Consider the following 21,979-nt stretch of genomic DNA (forward strand, 5'->3'; position numbering starts at 1 on the left):
GGCAGGTGCAGGCTGACCTGAGCTGTGCTGGGGATAGACCCTCTAAGTGGCCGCGGGGTATCCCGAGGCGGGTGGCTAGGCGTTTCGTGATGATAACTTTTTTTTTAATTTTCTACCCTGGGCCCCAGCATTTCTAACACCAGCCCTGACCCTGTGCCAAGTTTACAAAGTAGGAACTAGGTTTGTGAGCCCTTGGGCCACTGCCGAGGAGCGGCAGTGGCAGGCAAATCACCCAAGCAGAAAGCAGTGCTGAACACAACAGGCAGGAACCACAGAATATAACTAGAAGAGGCTTTAATAGTAGACAGTAAACATTATCCAGTAGCACAGCAAGGTCAAAAGGGCAGGCAGCAAACACGGGTAATCCATAAACTAACCAGAGTCTTATAGGCAGGCGGAAAGCAAAGTCCAGGTCCAGGCAAAGGGTCAAAGGCAGGCAGCAAGCAAAGTCCAGGTCCAGGTCCAGGAACAGGCAGAGTCAAACACACAGGAAAATTTCAGAGCAGGAACTCCAACAAACCAACAGGAACTCATGGATGACCTTTGATACCAAGGCAAAGCAAGCAAGGCTCACAGAAGCTAATAAGCCCATCATCAGCTGACCCATAGCTGCAATCATCACCAGCCAAGTAAGGTTGCTGTTCAAGGACAAACCAGCAGAGCAAGTCTGGCAACCTGGAAAATCCGGACCGGACTCACTGAAGTCTGGAACATGGAAGACAGCAGAAAACAGTCCATAGCAGCCACCAGTTCTGGCCACCAGAGGGCAAGGAGAGCTCCCACATGGAAAGCAGTCACAAACGTGACACCCTGCAGTTAGCTGGTGTGGATCCCCAAGCCCTCCAGCTGAGCACCTCCTCTGAAGGTAACCAGATCTCCCTTCTACTAAGCTCGGCAGGCAAGGCAGCAATCTTGAGCCACTGATAAATAAGCACACATGGGATGCCAGCATCGGTGGCTCAAGGAGTTGTTGTTACCCGCAAAGCTTGGTTAAAGGGAGTTCTGGCCATCTTTGGAGGAAGTCTTCAGCTGACAGAGCTTGGGGATCCTCATCAGCTAAAGTATTTATATTTTGAATTGGGAGGTGCTTGGGGGGGGGGGGGCAGAGAGAAAACTTTGTACCTACCCACTTTGGGCTCAGGCCTACCCAAAATTGGCTGTCTGGCTACACCACTGCAGCAGTGCCTTACTTGTTAACTGAATTTCAGTAACAAGTGGTTGCCTACGAAAGGTCAGGAAGGGTGTAGACACCAGCCTCCCTGTGGGCCTGACTAAGAGATTCTCACTGGGGATCTCTCTTTACCGGAGCATCTCTAGTCCTAAATTTAAGTGGATCCTGTCAGCGTGCAGTAGATTGTTGGAATGAGGAAGCAGTGGTCTTGGGTTCCATCCAACAAACCAGGCACGGAGAAGAGGGAGGCAGGGATGTCGGACTTCTGGAAGGGAGGGAGGGTGCAACTTCAGGTGACCCCTACTACAGGAAATTTGCTGGAGATGGATGGATGGAGGAGAGGGCAGGGGATAATGGAGAGTTGCTGGACATGGATGGATGGATGGATGGAGGCAGGGGAGAGAGGACATTTGCTGGATATGGGTGGATGGAGGAGAGGGCAGGGGAGAATGGAGAGTTGCTGGACATAGATGGATGGAGGAGAGGGAAGTCAGGAAGGAGATGCACATGGATGGAGGGGAAGGGAGAGGAGAAATGCTGGACATGGATGGAGGGGAGGGAAGGCAGAGGAAGTAGATGCACATGGATGGAGGGGAGGGGAGGGGAGTGAGGAGAAATACTGGATATGGATGGAGGGGGAATTGCTGAATTTAAGGGCTGGATCGGAACACTTTGAGGGCAGATTCTGAAACTGGAGGAAGGATAGGGAGAGGGCTACAGATGGTAGACAGGACGCATAAGGACACAGGAAGGATGGTGGACATGGTGAGAGAAAAAATATCAAATGGAAAGAAGACACTGCATAAAACAGAAGACACTGGGACCAAAGCGAATAGAAAAACTAAATGATCAGACAGCAAAGGTAGAAAATTATTTTATTCAGAAATTATTAATTGTAACATAGTAACATAGTAGATGACGGCAGAAAAAGACCTGCATGGTCCATCCAGTCTGCCCAAGACAAACTCATATGTGTATACCTTACCTTGAATTTGTACCTGTCCTTTTCAGGGCACAGACCGTAGAAGTCTGCCCAGCAGTATTTCCCGCCTCCCAACCACCAGTCCTGCCTCCCATCACTGGCTCTGGTACAGACCGTATAAGTCTGCCCTCCCCTATCCTAGCCTCCCAACCACCAACCCCTCTTCCCACCACCTGCTCCGCCACCCAATTTCAGCTAAGCTTCTGAGGATCCATTCCTTCTGCACAGGATTCCTTTATGCATATCCCACACATGTTTGAACTCTGTTACCGTTTTCATCTCCACCACCTCCCGCGGGAGGGCATTCCAAGCGTCCACCACCCTCTCCGTGAAAAAATACTTCCTGACATCTTTCCTGAGTCTGCCCCCCTTCAATCTCATTTCATGTCCTCTCGTTCTACCGCCTTCCCATCTCCGGAAAGATTCGTTTGCGGATTAATACCTTTCAAATATTTGAACGTCTGTATCATATCACCCCTGTTCCTCCTTTCCTCCAGGGTATACATGTTCAGGTCCGCAAGTCTCTCTTCATACGTCTTGGAACGCAAATCCCATACCATCCTCGTAGCTTTTCTTTGCACCGCTTCCATTTTTTTTAACATCCTTCGCAAGATACGGCCTCCAAAACTGAACACAATACTCCAGGTGGGGCCTCACCAACGTCTTATACAGGGGCATTAAAACCTCCTTTCTTCTGCTTGGAATATGTCAGCTTTTGGAAATGTGCATCTGTGATATTTTGCATGTAAGTTTCAATTTTTCTAGTATTTCTGCATGCTGAGTCTGACTTATTGAGTTAACTTTCCAGTTCAGTATTTTGCCTTCATACTTTTTTTTATTTCTAGTTCCTTGTGTTATATCTGTTGTGTCATGTGTTTTTCATGTGTGATCAAGGTGCAGTATTCTGCTAGTGCGTAGTATTTGCAGCCCTTTTTGTTTTTTTGACACTAGGTAGTGTACTGGTGTTTTAGAGCCCACTGTAATTATAGTGCTCCCTTTCCACGCTTAAGGTTGTAGCTCGTCGTGTCCTTGGAATTAGTGCTGTTATGGTTTGGTAAGGTTATGAGTGTGTTTTTGCACAAGTTTGTGTATAGTGTTTTGCACTGGAGAGATTTTGTGTTGGCCTTACTGAGGTGGCACCAAAACATCAGAAAGGGTTTTAGAGCCTAAATCATGACACTACCTCTTGAAGGATCTACATATAGAGCTTATGCATTTGTAAGGTCTACACTGGCGTGGTATGGGAAAGGGGGTGGGGAAGAGGGAGTTCTGGATAAGGAGGAAAGAAGGAAGGAAGGGAGAAAGAGCTGGCTTTTTTGGGAATAACCCTAACGTGTATGTATGAGATATCTCATACATATTCATTATGGTTATTCCCAAAAAAGCCAGCTCTTCCTCCCTTATTGCCTCCACATTAGCATATCATTTGCATATCTATATATGCAAATGGATATGCTAATGTGCCCCATCCCCCCTCCCCCCGAGTGAAACAGTCAAACTACGCCCATGATTTTCCTCGATTTTGGTTCAGTCTGGGTAAGTGATCTGGCACCAGTGGCGTACCAAGGTGGGGGCGGTCCGCCCCGGGTGCACGCCGCTGGGGGGTGCTGCGGTGCGCGCCTGTTCTGAGATCGCTGATTTCGCGCGTTCGCTGCAGCTCCCTCTGCTCTGCCCTGGAACAGGTTACTTCCTGTTCCGGGTCAGAGGGAGCTGCAGCGAATGCGCAAAGTCTGCGGCACCCCCCGCAGCGGCGTGCACCCGGGGGGGGGGGGGTGCTGCACCCGGGGGGGCGGGGCACAGCCCCGGGTGTCCGCCCCCCTAGGAACGCCACTGTCTGGCACAGTTATTCCTTGAAACAGTTAATGATGTGCTTTTGTCTTCACAGGAAACTGTCATTGAAGAAGGTACTATTGCATATGAGAGCTGGGTTACAACACCAAGTCCAGTGTACAGGCAGTTTTGGCTGTTTCATGTTATAAATCCACAGGATGTGATCGATTATGGAGCAAAACCAGAACTTATTCAGAAAGGACCTTACACATATAGGTCAGTCCTTTAATTTTTATGTCATGTACCAGTTTTTATAAATCAGAAGGAAACAAGTCTGTTACAGCAGTGTTTCAGAGACTTTATTTTAGTATTTCTTATCTTGCAAAGACATTACAAACAATTGAGTATGTGAGGAGTAATTGTACAAGTTATCTATTTATTTCATTATTTTTATTTAACAGATTTATAACATATAAGTGGAAGAAGAAATTATTTCGGAGATAAATGCCTTAGCATTATTTCTCAGTGTTTTTCTGGAGTCATATGCAGGAAAGAGATTTGCATCTCCATGCATGGTGCTGAAAACCAGACTGGCTGGAGATACTGCAGGAATGTCTAACTTATCGCCATTGTTCACAGTTTAATTTTTCTTTTTCGAGTGCTCACATTGAACACTTTGGACTACTTTTTATCCCATTCCATAGCCTCCTCCCCATAGGGTTCCCCCACCTGCTTCTCCTCTCCCTGATCAGAGACCATTTCCCAATCATCTCCCCCGCCCTCCAATTCCTGAGAGTCTTGCATAGGAACTGATGGCTTCTGGGGATGGTAGTTCCTACCCTTAGTCAGTAGTCTGACCGGCCTCTTGGCCACTAAGGGGCGAATCTCATGTTTATCAGGAATCTGTGAGTGAAACTTTCTCTTCCTTAAGAACACATCTCCCTCAGGCCTCTGCCTGAGCCCCCCTTGAGGCAGGCTCCTCGCCAACCCCTTACAGTATATATGTGTATATATATATAAAACGGGGGTTGAATCCAGGCCACACTCACAAGGAGCTACAGTTGGAATTGGACTGGCTAGTCATTCCATTAATGAACTGAAAAGAATAATAACATTGAAATCTCAAATTTTCTGTATACTTTCATAATTTAAGGAAATATTTCTTTATGGAATGGGTGTTGGATGGGTGGAACCAGACTCCCAGTGGAGATGAGGATGATCTGTGAAGTCAAGAAAACATGGGCCAAGTATAGAGATCTCTGAAGAAGAGAAATGATTGTGCAGCTTAGATAGGCAATATGGTCGTTATCTTCTGTCGTTTTCTATGCGCTATTTTTCAATATATTTATCTTGCATTATAAACTGGTAACATTAAGGGCCCTGTTTACTAAGCAGCGTTATAGGAGTGTTAACCTTTTTAATGCGCGTTAACCATGAATACCTACAATATCCCAATAGGCGCCTACATGGTTAGCGCGCATTCTGAAAATAGGGCCTAAGTTAGCTTTCCAGGAGGAAGAACAGACAGTATATTTTTGCAGTTTGATCACTTAGAAGTGCATTTGAATTGAAGTATGTGAAATTGTTTTCATTCCTTTTAGAGTTCGATATTTATCCAAGGAAAATATCACAAAGGGGGAAAATCATACAGTGTCTTTTCTACAGCCAAATTCTGCAGTCTTTCAGCGTGACATGTCAGTTGGATCTGAAGATGATACTGTCATAGCTCTCAATCTTGCTGTGGCTGTGAGTAAAGATGAGACCTGATTAATGTCAGTCATTATAGTGAGACAAAAGGATATTGCTATTGTATGGAAGAAGAAATTTCTTTTGCATTCTATTGTACTGTTCTAAGTTTCACCTGTATATTATTTTTCTTTCTCTGTTTTGTTGTGTTTGTTTTCTGTAATTTCCCATTTAAACACTCTGCTTCCCTTCAGATTAGCACATGGATCCAACAGGATCTTTACAATTTTTATGTTCAAACGTTTTTTATTGACATTGTATCAACACCAACATTATCATACAAGTCTGCATATAACATCCATCCAGCCTCAATCTAAATATACAACCATTGCTAACTAACATATAGCATTTGTAAGTTTGTGCCAACCTTGTTGCCCCATCAAATATATACCAATCCTCCCCTCGCCCTCTCCCATTCCCTCCCTTACCCCCCCCTTCCCCCCCCCCCCCCCCCCCCAGACCTGGATAACCATTCAATATCAGCCCGTGGAGTTCACCCTGTATTTAAAAGTAAACTACGGCCTCTATGGCTTAGACTTTGCAAGTAAGGGCCCCAGATAGCCAAGAATGTGACTCTCCTTTTCTGTGAGAACCTAGATTCTCCCGCCTCCCAAGACACCAGCTGATGTAACTGGTTTCTCCAGTGCCAGTATGCCGGAGGATCCTTGACCGTCCAGTACTGTAAGATACATTTCCTGGCCAATAGGCTCATCTTGCGGAGCATTAGTGTTTCAAAACGATTCCGCCCTCTCAAGGACCCCGGAATATCTAAAATCAATTGTTCAACTGTCCCCAAAATCCGCAGCCCCAGCCGCTCCTCCCAGAAACCTCGGACTCGTGTCCAGAACCTTTTCAAAATTGGGCAGCTCCAAAACATATGCAGCATTGTGCCAGGATGTCTTCCACATTTAAGACAGTCCGGGCTACGATTTCCTCCCATATGTGCTAATTGAGCTGTAGTTACATATCCCCTATGAATGCAACGATAGGCACATTCTCTCAAACGAGCATCTGATACTAACAGGGGTATTCGTGCTATTGATTTAGTAATGTCCCATGAAGTCACTACAACTCCCAATTCTTTTTCCCAAGCGCTCCTCAGTTGTCTATAGTCCCTGGGGGGCTGCCATCCTGATATTGTTTTGTGAAGTAAGGATATTGTGAGTTCGCCCTCACCAAAAGAATGAAAAAATTCTCGCACCCTTTCCCCCAACTGAGTTCTCAGAGGGTCTCCCGGTAGAGAAGTGATATAGTGTCGCACTTGACATAGAGCAAATCTATTCCCCCATGAATCGCCTAACTTTCCCAATAATTCCTCGTCGGTAAGGGGCTGCCCATCTTCACCCACCAGGTGTTCCAATTTAGAAATTCCCCGCTTAGCCCATTCAACAAAATAACGGCTTGACAATCCTGGCAAAAATGCACCGTTCCCACGTATGGTTATCAAATCCGTTGTTGTTGGGTCCCCCCCTAACTGACGTATAAGCACTCCCCACACCTCTCGTAGTGAACGCAACAGCACACTTTTACTTAATCCCTGCGGTAGATCTCTCGTTTTGTGGTGTAAAAGTGAGAAAAGCTGATAAGGCTCCCAAAGCGCTGCCTCCAGCGCTGTGGGGGTATATCGTTGTGTATCTAAACACCAATCTCCTAGATAACGCAAATGACATGCTTTATTGTATAGTTCTAAATTTGGCATGCCCATTCCTCCTCGGCTCCAGCTGCCTACTAACCGTGAGAAACGAACCCTAGGCTTCTTGCCCCTCCAACAGAACTTTGATGCTAGCTTGTAAAAACTCTTTAGGTCTTTCCGTCTGAGCCAAACTGGGATGGTCTGCATCACATAAAGCCATTTGGGGAACAACACCATTTTAATCATGTTTACTCTCCCTAACACTGACAACGGCAAATCCATCCATCCTTGTAGCACCTGCTGGGTCTCCTCTAACAACCAAGTAATATTCAGATCATACAATCGCGAGAGATCCATAGGCATCAGGATGCCTAGATACCTAAAAGAGATTTGTGCTTTCCTCAGAGGGAACTCGCCTCTCCACCGCCTCCACACTTCCTCTGAGGAGGCCAAGGCCTCCGATTTCTCTAAATTTAAACTGAGGCCCGCATAGTCTCCGTATTCGGAGAAAATTTCTAATAAAGCGTTCAAGGATTCTTGTGGGTCTGTTAAATGGACCAAGATGTCATCTGCGAAAGCCGCTACCTTAAAGACCTCGCTTCCTATTTTTACCCCTGCCACCGCTTTCTGTTCCTCGATTTCTCTCAACAAGGGATCCAGTGATAACACAAATAATAACGGTGACAGAGGACAACCTTGGCGTGTTCCCCGGGGATCTTTACAATTTTATAGAATCATAATTTTTGCCATATTGGGTAAATTTTCAAAGGCACGGGGACCTATTATTTTAAAAATTGGGTGATTTTAATGTAGCTTAGTAAATAGGTCCCTGTGTTTTTGAAAATTTACCAATATGGCAAAAATTGCCTGTAGGATCCCATTAAAAGTTATTAGCAGAACACCAGCTATCCTGACCTGGACATTTTTATGTCCTTTCTAAAACAGTGCTCCATACCTAAGCGTATGGGTAATGCATTTGATATACTGTCCTTGTGTGGTACAGCCAAAGCAGTTTATACATTATATACAGGTACAATCTAGATAATCGTTACTTTTCAAACTGGATGCTAATATGTTGATTATAGAGATTGTGCCAGAGTATGCAAATTAACAAGCATGTGAACTTCATAAATGATGCAAAAATTTAGTGATACTTTTGGAGCATTAGAACTGCTTTTTAGATAGTTAACAAAATGCTATGCAAAATAACCACTACATAAATTACCAAAATTCAGTGTGTAGGAATTCATAATCCTATCAACATCATAAGGTCTAAACTGCATTTGTTTAACAGAGCCTTCCACTTCTCCATAAATTCCACTTCTGAGTGGAATAGCTTTGACTATTTACTCATTCTTATCCTCCTCTGTAGCATATGTGAACACTGAGCATGTATTTGTGTGTGTGTGTTTCTGTCTGGGTGGAGGAGGGGCTGGTGGTGGCAGCAACTTGAGGACACTGTTGCTGGCTGCCCAGCTTGGAACAGTTCTGACTGGAATGACGTCTTCCCTTGTCATCTATACCAGACCAGTCCAGACTAATGGGTTGTGTCCATCTATCAGCGGAAGGAGACAGATAAAATAGTTCCAAGTAAACCGCCTCTTAAGGGTATCGTGTAGCCTGGAATGTTCAGTATTTTCTCTGTCTCCTAGTGGATGGTGGACGGATCATGCAGCTGCTCTGGATTGCTGGCTGGTAGCTCCTGTCCCATATTCTTCTGGTGACAGTGGAGCCGGGTGTGCTGGTAGCTTTTTTGGGGCTAGTTTTAGATGATACTCAGTGGTCCTGAGTTCCTCATCTGCCAGCTAGGGTGATATCCAGTGACCCTGGTTCCCTCCCCTCCCCTACCTCCCCTGGCTGTCTTTCTAGCAGGGTGATGGTTGATTGTGGCATGGAGTAACTTGTCTCCCCTGTGGGGTTCTTCTCTTTTGTGCTGGTAGGTATATCTGAATTTCTGCCTCGGAGGTAAGCCTTTATTTATTCCTGTCACTAGTGAAGAAGATTGTTTAAAAAAAAAAAAAGAAGAAACTTTGTTTTTCCTTCTTTCTCTTAGTTGCTACCTGATTTATTTTCCTGCCTTTGGCAATGTATTCTGGGGGGCCGCTTGCGAAGTTTCTTTGAATTTCGCTGTCCGGCGTCTGATTCTGATCTTGGACCCTTCCGAGCTGGTACCAGTTGCTTTGATTTTTTTTTTGTGGGGCACGGCTCTTGTCTAGATCACGAAACTCGGTTGTTTTTCTCCTCTTCACGGTCCTAGACGGCGGCTGGTTCAGAGGGCGGCCCCATTGCTGGAACTTGCACCTTTGCGGTTCGGAGGTCTTAGACTGCCATTTCCAAAGTGGGGGAAGTGTCTCGCTGGCTCTGTTTGGCTGCAGGCTTGGTCTTTTTAGTCCAGGGCTCTTTTTTCATTCCTGCCAGCCTTACGCGGCTGTCAGTCAGTTCTTTTTCAGACCGTCCGGTCTCTGCTGCTTCAGGCATCTTGCTTGAGACGCCCCTGCTATTTGATTCTTGTTTTGGCAGCAGTTTTTCCTCCCTTCCTTCGGGAGGTTCTGGTTCTTTCATCACCGTGGATCCCTCCTGTCTGCTCTGGTTTGTCTGCAGGGTACTTTCCTTTGGCAAGGGTTCGAATTGCCCTTGGTGTGCAACTGCTAGCTCAAATCCCTCTTCTGAGTACCCTTGGTAGTGCCATTCTTGCCAGTCTTTTGCTTGGACTCAGTTCAGTGTCTCTTTATGGGAATGTGCCTTTTTAGGACTAGTTGGCCACAGCTCTTCCTTGCTTCCCTTGCTTTCGGGTGGGAGTTTGTTTGGCACAGGCGGATTTTGCCTTTTCTAGTTTCAGGCGCCTCTCTCCTGGCACATTTGGCACTCCTTCCTTTTTCTGTAAGGGATGCAGTTCTTTCCTGCTGAGCAGATCTATTTCTGTGCAAATGGATTATCGCCTCTTAGCTCTGCGCTTTTCTCTATTTTTGTGCAGGGAAGTGGCTCTGTTCTAGTTGTGGAGTTTGACTCTCCCTTAGCTGGTTTTTCCTCAGTTTGATGTTAGTGGCCAGCTTCCTCTTTGTTCCTAGCCTGGCGAGAGTTGTTTCTTCCTCACTGCCTTACGGCTGCATTTTGCTCCCTATGGTCTGAGGATTCCAGCTCCGTGATGCTTACCTCCCTCTTGGCGGAAGTTCTTTTTCTACGTTGACTGCTGCTCCATATCGGTTGCCTAGGAGGGCGGTCATTGTGGCTCAGAGACCACTTGGGGGCTGAGAGTGTCTCTTGAGTCACGGGGCTTTTTCTTCTTGTAGTTTTAGTCCCTCTGGGCCAGGGGAGTGCAGCGCCAGGTCTGCATTTCCACAAATTGTGCTTTTTTCCTGTTGGCCTCCTGGCAGCACCTTCTTCTCTGGCTATTCCCCAGGGTTCCATCTATGCATTTTGCTTGTTGGGGACAGCTCCATCGCTGCATGTTGAGCACAGCTCCGCCATCGCTGCATGTTGAGCACAGTTCCAGGTTGGCTTTAGCTCCATCGCCGTATGTTGGGCACAGTTCCACAGTTCCAGGTTGGCTTTAGCTCCATCGCTGTATGTTGATGACAGTTCTATCATGGCAATCATGGCATGTTGAGTGAAGCTCCTTCACTGCTTATTCTGCAACCTTTCATCTCTTCATGTGGAACGCAGTTCCATTGTCATATTTTGAGTGTAGTTCTTTCTCTGCAGGTCTGTGTGGGGTGCAGTCCTGTGTCTGCGTGTAGAACACGGCTCTGTCTGCCTGTGGAACGTAGCTCCTTCTCTGTGTGTGGCATGCAGCTCTCTCTCTCTCTGCGTATGAAACTCAGCTCCTTGTCTGTATGTGGCATGCAGCTCTCTCTCTGCGTATGGAACTCAGCTCCTTGTCTGTGCGTGGCATGCAGTTCTCTCTCTGCCTGTGGAACGCAGCTCCTTGTCTGTGTGTGGCATGCAGCTCTCTCACTTGGCGCGGGTCTAGTTGGTTCCTGGGCCTTGCTTCCTGTCTTCTATGAAGTGTGGCACACTGTTTGGGGTTGCGTACTCCTAGTAATTGTTAGGGTCGCTTCATCCGACCATCTTGGACTCAAGGCAGACTGGCAGGTTTGGGAGTTAGTCTTTGTCCTGCCAGGGTTCGGAGAAGTGGATCCTGGTCTAGGAGACAGTTCTTCTCCTTGTTGCTTGGATACGACTGTTGCCTTCCTTCCAAGGGGGGTCCTTTGGCATGAGTATCTTTTGCTGTTTCTTTTGCTACTCTTGGGATAGGGGTATGTAATTTTTCTTTTGCTCAGGACGTTTGTTTTACGTCCTACGGCTTCAGTTCCTTTTCTAGTGTCTAACTCTGTTCCATTTTTGTAGCCTTATGGTTCGGATATTCGAATCCTTTTCTGCTGATCAGTTTTTTGCTGTGAGTATAGCTTTGTTGATTTTTCAACCTTCTGCATTCTTCTTTTCTCTCCCTCATCTTTGGGAAACTGCTTTGCTACATTCCATTAGTCTGGACTGGTCTGGTATAGATGACAAGGAAGGAAAATTACATTCTTACCTGATAATTTTCTTTCCTTTAATCATACCAGACCAGTCCAGATACCCTCCCTGGCTAAAGTCTGTCAGAGTGTTGTTTCCTTTAGGTATTCCTGGCTGTTCCACGATGCTTCAATATGGTGGGATGTCCTACAGCACTGACTACTTTATCTTCTCTATTCAATCTCCTGCCACTACTTGTTGTGCCAGCTCTGTATCAGTCCTGTTACTTGGGATCACGGAGTTCTTTCCCCGGATTCAGGGGTAGATCTCTGTCCTTGGGCAAGCTCAGTATGGACTATTCCCTCCCGCTTACTTTACTGTGAGGGGAGGATGCAGTTGCCTTTGGCCAAGTAGGAACAGTGAGGTTCTGCATATTGGCTCTAAGAGTTTGCCTGTTTGGTATTAACTGTGTTTTCTTGTAGACTTCAGAGCACCATTGCTTAGCTATTCGAAATACTGAACATTCCAGGCTACATGATACCCTTAAGGGGCGGTTTACTTGGAACTATTTTCTCTGTCTCCTTCCACTGGTAGATGGACACAGCCCATTAGTCTGGACTGGTCTGGTATGATTAAAGGAAAGAAAATTATCAGGTAAGAACATAATTTTTCCTTAGCTAGCCAGGGTGCACCAATTTTGGGTGGGCTCCTTGCATATCCGGGTCCACAGAGGCTACACCACTGGGTTGTAGTCATTGGCTGCATGTGTTTTGAGTGTTATGGTTTGATAAACATCACATGAGGTGGGGCTGATTTTTTTTCTTTTTTTGCCTTCATAAATTAGGCATAAACTAGGCATGCTTTAAAAATTTCCAGAGATGGACATATAAAGTCTCTCTCCACTTGACTCTGAAAGGCAGCAGCATGCACTGGCATAGCCTGCGTTAAAATCAGTCAGGCAGAGCTCATTGGGCTGTAAATGTTAAGGTCGCTAAGTACACACACTAGCACAGATTTACCTGTTAACTGCACCGCATCATCTGCTAGTCAACTGAGGTGCATTTGGTTTCACAATACTGTCATTCATAATGCCAACAAGTATTATTCAATGTATGTTACTCTCACTCTGTAAGAGAGTTAGATAAATGTATGACTTAATGCATCTGTTGATTATTTCAAAATTACTGAATAAGCGATGGAAGCCACTAGCACATTTTTAAGCATCCATCTTTAGGTGCAAGTACTGACATTTTGAAAGCAGGAGTCAATGGGATTTTACAAATAAGAATTTTAATGTTATTGTTTAATTAAACATATTTCTAACTTCTGGTTTCCAGGCTGCTCCAGCCATCCTGCCACCTCTAATATGGCCAGCTCTTAATACGCTTATCAAGAAAACAAATTCTTCACTGTTTCAGAACAGAACTGTGAAAGAGTTAATATGGGGCTATACAGATCCATTGCTAACGGAGTTAAATTTCAAACCATTAGGCACAGAAACTGGAGTGTTCTATCCGGTAAGTAAAGATTAAAAGAGCAAAATAAATGAGACATGATGTGAAAGGCGATTGTATAACCTTCTGCCTAAATGAAGGCAACAATAATGCGTCCAGTGTATGAAATAGTGTCAGTCACATATAGAACTGGTGTCATTAGTTAATTCTTTAAGGGAATGCATCCAGTGTGTAAGGTAGTATCAATCACATATGGAACTGGTGTCAGTTCTCTAAGACAATGCATCCAGAGTGTAGACTACTAACAGTCACACGTGGATCTTGTGTGAAAATTTATTCTATAAGGGAATGTATCCACTATGTAGAATAGCATCAATTACATATGGAACTGGTGTCATTAAATAATTCTATAATGAAATGCATCCAGTGTGTAGAGTAGTATCAGTTACGTGTGGAACTGGTCTTATTAATTCTATAAGGGAATGCATCCAGTGTATAAAATAGTATCGGTCACATGTGGAATTGGTATCATTAATTCTATAAGGGAATGCATTCAGTGTATAGAATAGCATTAGTTACATGTGCAACTGGTGTGATCATTAATTCTTTAAGGAAAACCGTCCATTGTGGAGAGTATGTTGAACTGGTATCATTAATTATAAGGGAATGCATCCAGTGTATTGAATAGCATCAGTCGCATGTGGAACAGGTGTCATTAATTATATAAGGGAATGCATCCAATTTATAAAATAGTGTCACTCACATGTGGGACTGGTGTGATAACTAATTTTATAAGGGAATGCATCCAGTGTATAATCAGCTACACATTAAGCTGATGTCATTAATTCTATAAAGAAATGTAACCAGTATGTAGATGATATCAGTTCTATGTGGAACTAGTGTCTTTAATTATATAAGGGACTGTGTCCACTGCATAGAATAGCACCAGTTACACATGGAACTGGTGTGATAATTAATTCTATATGTGAATGTATCCAGTGTATAGAATAGTATCAGTTACATGTGAAAATGGTGTCATCAATCATCCACTATGTAGAATAGCATCAGTCACATGTGGAACTGTTGTTGTTATTTAATTTCTTTCTGAGAAGTTCTAAGACAAGAGGACATTTATCTGGTAAGTGAACATTATTTTGCCTTGTGCTTTGGGAACTTAAAGATTGGGGTTTAAAGGAGGTATTGTAGGTTAGTGATAGGCAGAATAAAAATACCCTTTTTCCCCTTAGTTTTAAGTTCACCACAGCATTAACAGATAGACACTAGCAGACACTGCAGGACCTAGTTTAGTCTTGAGGGAAAAAAGGGAGAGAGGGAAGCAAGCATTATTAACTAGTTTCCATAGTGTACAACCCTTTTCCCATAGTTTTTAAACTGAAATTTTCTCTACAAGTAGACACTTTTCCATAGTTTTAAACTGAAACTTTTTGTAGAGGTAGAAGCTTAACAGCCAAAGAACTTTAAAAGAATAGTAGGAAATGCTCAAATCTAAAAGACAATTATTTTCTGTTCTTTGGTTGCTGGAGAGGTAGCACTGCCACTGACCTGAATTAGGTGTTAATTAAGGTGTGAGGAAGTAGAATATTTGCAGAGATTACTATGCGCATTCTGATTACTGAGTTAGCTTGAAAGGGTCTGTTTGAAGCAGTCCCCTTAGATTCAAAACAATATAAAGAGAAAAGGTCCCACTTAACTTTCTTTCTGAAAAGTTCTGAGAGAAGAGAACATTTCTCTGGTAAGTTAACATTATTTTACCTTGTGCTTTGGGGTTTAAAGGAGGAATTGTAGGTTAGTGATAGGCAGAATAAAAATATAAAGAAGCAAATTTTATCAACTGATCACCATACTCTTTTCCCCCTAGTTTTAAAACTTGAACTTTGTACCACAACATTAACAGATAGCCTCTAGCAGGCACTGCAGGACCTAGTTTAGATCTCGTCCTGCCCACCCCTGGCACAACTCTTCATTTATAGTCAGTTATTGTAATTAGGATAGCAATCGAGGAGTGTTCTTACAGAGTTTTAATTACATTTCATCACTTCATAAGAAGCAAACTCTAAATAAATCACACAGTATACCATATAAACTAAAGACATTTTTTATATTAGGCTAACATCCTTAATACCTTAGCAAGTTTTAAATTATTGAAAAACTCAAAAATATTAAGATGGAGTCAGCAGTCCAGCAGCGAGAGGGGTGCTATCCAGTCTTTTGCATTGAGTGTCACATGTATGATTATCTCCCAGTTGGTGAGCAGTTTTATATGTGTGTCCAATGCAAAGAGATCCTAGCTCTCAGAGAACATGTCCGTTCTCTTGAGGCTAGAGTAGCAGACTTTGTGGAGCTGAGGGAGGCAGAGCGGTACATAGTGGAGACCTACAGGGATGTTGTAGAGAAGTCCCACCTTCAGTCTGGCAGCCCCTGTGCTGTCTTGGAGGAAGGAGGTCTCCTAGAAGGATACCATAACCCTGTTGAAGTAGGAAGTACTCTTGTAGCCAGGACCTGCGCACCAGGGGATGTACTATCCTCTTACACCGAGTATATGTCTCCAAGAACTTCTGCTCAGCAAGGAAGGGTTAGGATAGCTGTTGTAGTTGGTGATTCGATCATTAGGCATACAGATAGCTGGGTGGCTGGTGGACATGAGGATCGCCTGGTGACTTGCCTGCCTTGTGCAAAGGTGGTGGAACTCACATGTCACCTAGACAGGAACTTAGATAGTGCTGGGGAGGAGCTGGCTGTCTTGGTACATGTGGGTATCAATGACATAGGAAAATGTGGGAGGGAGATTCTGGAAGCAAAATTTAGGCTCTTAGGTAGAAAGCTGAAGTCCAGGTCTTCCAGGGTTGCATTTTCAGAGATGCTCCCTGTTCCACACGCAGGGCCCAAAAGACACTCAGAGCTCCAAAGTCTCAATGAGTGGTTGAGACGATGGTGCAGGGATGAGGGATTTAGATTGTTAGGAACTAGGCGACATTCTGAAAAAGGGGGAGACTGTTCCGAAAGGATGGCCTCCACCTTAACTGGGATGGAATCCGGCTGTTGGTGCTAACTTTTAAAAAGTAGATAGAGCAGCTTTTAAACTAGAATTGGGGGGGGGGGGGGGGGGGAGAAGCAGACAGTCGCCCAGGAGTGTATGGTTCGGTATGGAGTATCCTTGAAGGATACTATTGAAACAGGACATTTAGGGAATCCCAGCAGAGAGGTTTCAACAATGCTGAAAGTAAGCCAGGTGTGTTTAATGAGAGAGCAGGATAAAGGATGCACATTATCCCTTTCAACTTTTAAGCAGCTTGTAGATCAAAGGAAAAAACAATTTGAAGTGCCTGTATACAGATGCTAGAAGCCTTAAAAAATAAAATGGGAGAGTTAGAATATATAGCACTAAATGATGAGGTAGATATACTAGTCATCTCAGAGACTTGGTGGAAAGAGGACAGCCAATGGGACACTGTGTTAACAGGGTTGTATTGCAATGATAGGATCAAATTGGAGGGCGGGTTGCACTATATGTTAAAGAGGAAATTGAGTCAAATAAAATAAACATTTCACCTGGCATCAATAGCAGCGTGAAATCACTGTGGATAGAAATTCCATGTGTGAAGGGAAGGAGTATTCTTGTAGGGCTGTATTACTGTCCGCTGGGACAGAATGAACAGACAGATGAAGAAATATTTATAGAAATTAGGAAAGCTAGAAAATTGTGCAACGCTATAATAATGGGTGAATTCAATACACCAATATTGACTGGATAAATGTTATATCAGGGAGTGCCAGGGAGATAAAATTTCTAGATGTAATAAATGACTGCTTCTTGGAGCAGCTGGTTCGGGATCCGACGAGGGGGAGCCATTTTGGATCTGGTCCTTGGTGGCATGCAGGGCATAGTGAAAGAGGTGGCGGTGTTGGGTCCCCTGGGAAATAGTGATCATAACATGATCCAAGTTTGGACTATCTGGGATGAACCCACAAAGGAAATCTACTGTAGCTGCATTTCATTTTTGAAAGTGTGACTATAATAAAATGAGGAAAATGGTTAAAAAGAAACTAAAAGGATCGGCTGCAAAGATTAGGACACTAAATCAGGGGTGGACGTTATTCAAAAATACCATCTTGGAAGCCCAGTCCAGATGCATTCCACATATTTGCAAAGGTGGAAAGAAGAGAAAATGTCATCCGGCATAGTTAAAAGGTGAAGTAAAAGAGGCCATTACAGCCAAAAGATTGTCCTTCAAAGAATGGAAAAAGGACCCATATGAAGAAAATAAGCAACATAAGCACTGGCAAATCATGTGCAAAGCATTATAAAAAAGGCTAAAAGAGAATATGAAGAGAAATTTACCGCAGAAGCTAAAACTCACAGTAACAACGTTTTCAGGTATATCAGAAGCAGAAAGCCTGTGAGGGAATCTGTGGCACCGTTAGATCATGAAGGAGCAAAAAGGTCACTCAGGGAGGACAAGGCCATATTGAAGAAACTAGATGAATTCTTTGCTTCTCTCTTTACGGAAGAAGGTATAAGAGATCTGCCTGTACCAGGATTGGTTTTCAAGAGTGATGATGCAGAGGAACTGATAGAAATCTCGGTGAACCTGGAAGATATACTGAGCCAAATTGACAAATTAAAGAGTAGTAAATCACCTGGACCGGATGGCATACATCCAAGGGTGCTCAAAGAGCTGAAGCATGAAATTGCTGATCTGCTGTTAGTAATATGTAACCTACTACTACTACTTATCATTTCTATAGCGCTACTAGATGTACGCAGCGCTGTACACTTGAACATGAAGAGACAGTCCCTGCTCGACAGAGCTTACAATCTGTCGTTAAATTCATCCGTAGTACCTGAAGATTGGAGGGTGACCAATGTGCCGTAGTTTTTTTAAAAGGGTTGTAGGGGTGATCTGGGAAATTATAGACCGGTAAGCCTGACATTGGTGCCGGGCAAAATAGTGGAAACTATTATAAAGAATAAAATTACAGAGCACTTAGAGAAACGTGGTTTAATGGGACAGAGTTGGCATAGGTTCAGCAGAGGGAAGTCTTGCCTCACCAATTTACTTCATTTCTTTGAAGGCATGAATAAACATGTGGATAAAGGTGAGCCGGTTGATGTAGTGTATCTAGATTTTCAGAAAGCTTTTGATAAAGTTCCTCATGAGAGATTCCTGAGAAAATGAGAGTCTTGGGATAGGAGACGAGGTTCAGGTGTGGATTAGGAATTGGTTATTCGACAGAAAACAGATGGTAGGGTTAAATGTTCATTTCTCTCAGTGGAGGAGGGTAAACAGTGGAGTGCCACGGGGATCTGTACTGTGACTGGTGCTATTTAACATATTTATAAATGATATGGAAATCGGAACGACGAGTGAGGTGATCAAATTTGCAGATGATAGAAAACTATTCTTGTTAAAACACGTGCGGACTGTGAAATAATGCAGGAAGACCTTAGGACATTGGAAGACTGGGCATCCAAATGGCAGATGAAATTTAATGTGGACAAATGCAAGGTGATGCTTATTGGAAAGAATAAACCAAATCATAGTTACCTGATGCTAGGGTCCATCTTGGGGGTCAGTGCTCAAGAAAAGGATCTGGGTGTCGTTGTAGATAATATGCTGAAATCTTCTGCTCAGTATGTGGCGGCGGCCAAAAGGGCAAATAGGATGCTAGGAATTAATAGGAAAGGGATGGTGAGTAAGACTGAAAACACTATAATACCTTGGTATCGCTCCATGGTGTGTTCGCACCTTGAGTATTGTGTTCAGTTCTGGTCGCCATATCTCAAAAAAGATATAGCGGAATTAGAAAAGGCTCAAAGAAGAGCGACCAAAATGATATAAAGGGGGTGGAACTCCTATTGTATGAGGAAAGGCTGAAGAGGTTAGGGCTCTTCAGCTTGGAAAACAGACGGATGAGGGGAGATATGATTGAGGTCTACAAAATACTTTTAAAACAAATAGGAGGAAATATTTTTTTCACTCAATGAATAGTTAAGCTCTGGAACTCTTTGCTGAAGGATGTAGGTAATGGCAGTTAGCGTATCTGGGTTTAAAAAAAGTTTGGACAAATTCCTGGAGGAAATGTCCATAGTCTGCTATTGAGGCAGACATGGAAAGCAACTGCTTGCCCTGGGATTTGTAGTATGGAGTGTTACCACGATTTGGGTTTCTGCCAGGTACATGTGACCTGGCTTGGCCACTGTTTGGAAAACAGAAATACTGGGCTAGATGAACCATTGGTCTGACCCAGTATGGCTAGTATTATATTCTTATGTTCTTATTTCTATAAGGGAATGCATCCATTGTATAGAATAGTATTAGTCACATGTGGAACTGGTGTCCTTAATTAATTGAAGACGCGAATGCGACCATTGTATTGAACAGTATCGCTCACAAATTTATCCAAAGTGCAAAATAGAAAAGCTGTTATGTGTAACTGGTATCATTAATTAAGTGTATAAATAAATCCGTCCAGGGGGGATCATGTGATGCTTTGAGCGGCGAAAGGCGTGAGTCACATCGGCTGCTTGGGGCCTCATCTGCAGTTTGGCTATTCCACCCCTCTCCTGGACTTTAAAACCTAGATTTTGGATCTATGAGCTGGTAACAATGTATGGACAAATACTTAATGCGAGCCGTGATGGTGGAAGCATCTAAAAGCTCGAAACGGAAAGAGAAGCAGCAGAAACCTCTGAATTCCAAAATGGTGGCTGCCTCCCCGGCGGCGTCACCACCCCATTTGCCCCTGGACAACAATGGTCTTAGAACTTACAGATTCGGTGGTATGCACCTTGGACCCTAGATTTACACAACTGTCGGAACAACTTACAGGATTAATAGCTCTAACCTCCAAGCTAGCACGCAGGACCGGGGAGCTGGAGGCGCGAGTGCCCGAGGTGAAGGATGTACAACAGGCCCACGCAGGAGAACTAGAAAAACTGGAGCACTTGACCCAAGAATACCATCAGAAACTGGAGGACCTGGAGAAATGCTCCCGCCACGATATTTGAGGTTTGTCGGATTTCCAGAATCTATTGCTGAAACGAAACTTAAACACTGCAAACATGGCTTCTAGCAACTTTCCCGGAAGCGGGGGAGGGAAGGGTGATCCGCCTTGAACGGGCCCATCGTATCGGGCAAAAGCCCACGAGAGATCTAAGGCCTTGGGTTGTGATCGCTAAATGCCACAGCTACTCTCAGAAAGCAGCACTGCTGCGTCTCTGTATAAAACTTGCAGAGAGGATACAAAATTTGATGGCGAACTGGTAAAAAGTTTTTAGGACTATTCTGCGGCCTTGACGGTTAAGCACCATGCTTTTTCTGTAACCTGTTCGAAACTGGTTGAAAAACAACTCCGTTATATTCTGCCAATACTGCTTATCCTTTTGAGGTGGGAATCCAGTTTACTCTGCCTAAAGGTGTTTTCAAGTGTTATGTAAGGGAATGCTGCTAATTTGCAGTTGCCTTAAGGGCATTGAACCTAAAGGTAATTGTTTCTAATGTAAGCATTTTGGTAGTATAAATATGACCCCTGAACGGAAGCATTTGACATCTGAAACATGTTGTAACACTTACTATGGTACTATCTAAAATTGTAATCTTTGTTTCATGTCAGTGATATAATGTTTAGCATTTTTCTCATTCTGTGTCTGTGGGAAATAAAGCAATATGACTTGTCTGGACAGAAACCTAAATGTCATCCTTTAGCTTATTTTAATTGTATTGAATTTGATTTACTGCAAAGTCTTTTATTGTTTTCACAGTACAATGACACTGCTGAGGGAGTTTTTACTATCTTTACTGGGAAAGATGACATATCTAAAACCGCAATAATTAAGGATTATAAGGGAGCTGAGTAAGTATCAGTTGACGATGTTTCAGAGATTAATTGAATGCGGTCTTCTCTTTTCTATACAGTCCTACATTGCCTCAAACTTGACAAGAACAGTATAAAAAGACACTTTATGGGATGGGGCTCCTCTGTTTGCATTCGCTTAGCTTGCTGTCTAAAATCACTTTTCACAACAACACAGAGAAGGTCCAAAGTACAGAACAAAGTCCAATATACAACAAAAAGCACCAAGAGCCTTCAAAAAGCGGGACACAGTTTCTTTAATTGTAAAAGACAATCTTCCAATGTACTACTACTACTACTACTACTATTTAGCATTTCTATAGCGCTACAAGGCATACGCAGCGCTGTACAAACATAGAAGAAAGACAGTCCCTGCTCAAAGAGCTTACAATCTAATAGACAAAAAATAAATAAAGTAAGCAAATCAAATCAATTAATGTGAACGGGAAGGAAGAGAGGAGGGTAGGTGGAGGCGAGTGGTTACAAGTGGTTACGAGTCAAAGGCAATGTTAAAGAGGTGGGCTTTCAGTCTAGATTTAAAGGTGGCCAAGGATGGGGCAAGACGTAGGGGCTCAGGAAGTTTATTCCAGGCGTAGGGTGCAGCGAGACAAAAGGCGCGAAGTCTGGAGTTGGCAGTAGTGGAGAAGGGAACAGATAAGAAGGATTTATCCATGGAGCGGAGTGCACGGGAAGGGGTGTAGGGAAGGACGAGTGTGGAGAGATACTGGGGAGCAGCAGAGTGAGTACATTTATAGGTTAGTAGAAGAAGTTTGAACAGGATGCGAAAACGGATAGGGAGCCAGTGAAGGGTCTTGAGGAGAGGGGTAGTATGAGTAAAGCGACCCTGGCGGAAGATGAGACGGGCAGCAGAGTTTTGAACCGACTGGAGGGGG

General features: G+C 43.9%; 1 protein-coding gene across 1 annotated transcript in view; it reads left to right on the plus strand.

Moving 5' to 3' along the window:
* CD36 (CD36 molecule) overlaps positions 1 to 21,979 on the plus strand; it is a 79,589-nt gene that overhangs the window by 12,695 nt on the left and 44,915 nt on the right. Inside the window, exons 2-5 of the mRNA XM_030216128.1 lie at positions 4,039 to 4,199; positions 5,525 to 5,669; positions 13,095 to 13,274; positions 20,995 to 21,086. Coding sequence (XP_030071988.1) covers positions 4,039 to 4,199; positions 5,525 to 5,669; positions 13,095 to 13,274; positions 20,995 to 21,086 — 578 coding nt within the window. The remainder of the gene's footprint in view (positions 1 to 4,038; positions 4,200 to 5,524; positions 5,670 to 13,094; positions 13,275 to 20,994; positions 21,087 to 21,979) is intronic.

Source organism: Microcaecilia unicolor, chromosome 10 (assembly GCF_901765095.1).
Source record: "Microcaecilia unicolor chromosome 10, aMicUni1.1, whole genome shotgun sequence".
Lineage (NCBI taxonomy): Eukaryota > Metazoa > Chordata > Amphibia > Gymnophiona > Siphonopidae > Microcaecilia > Microcaecilia unicolor.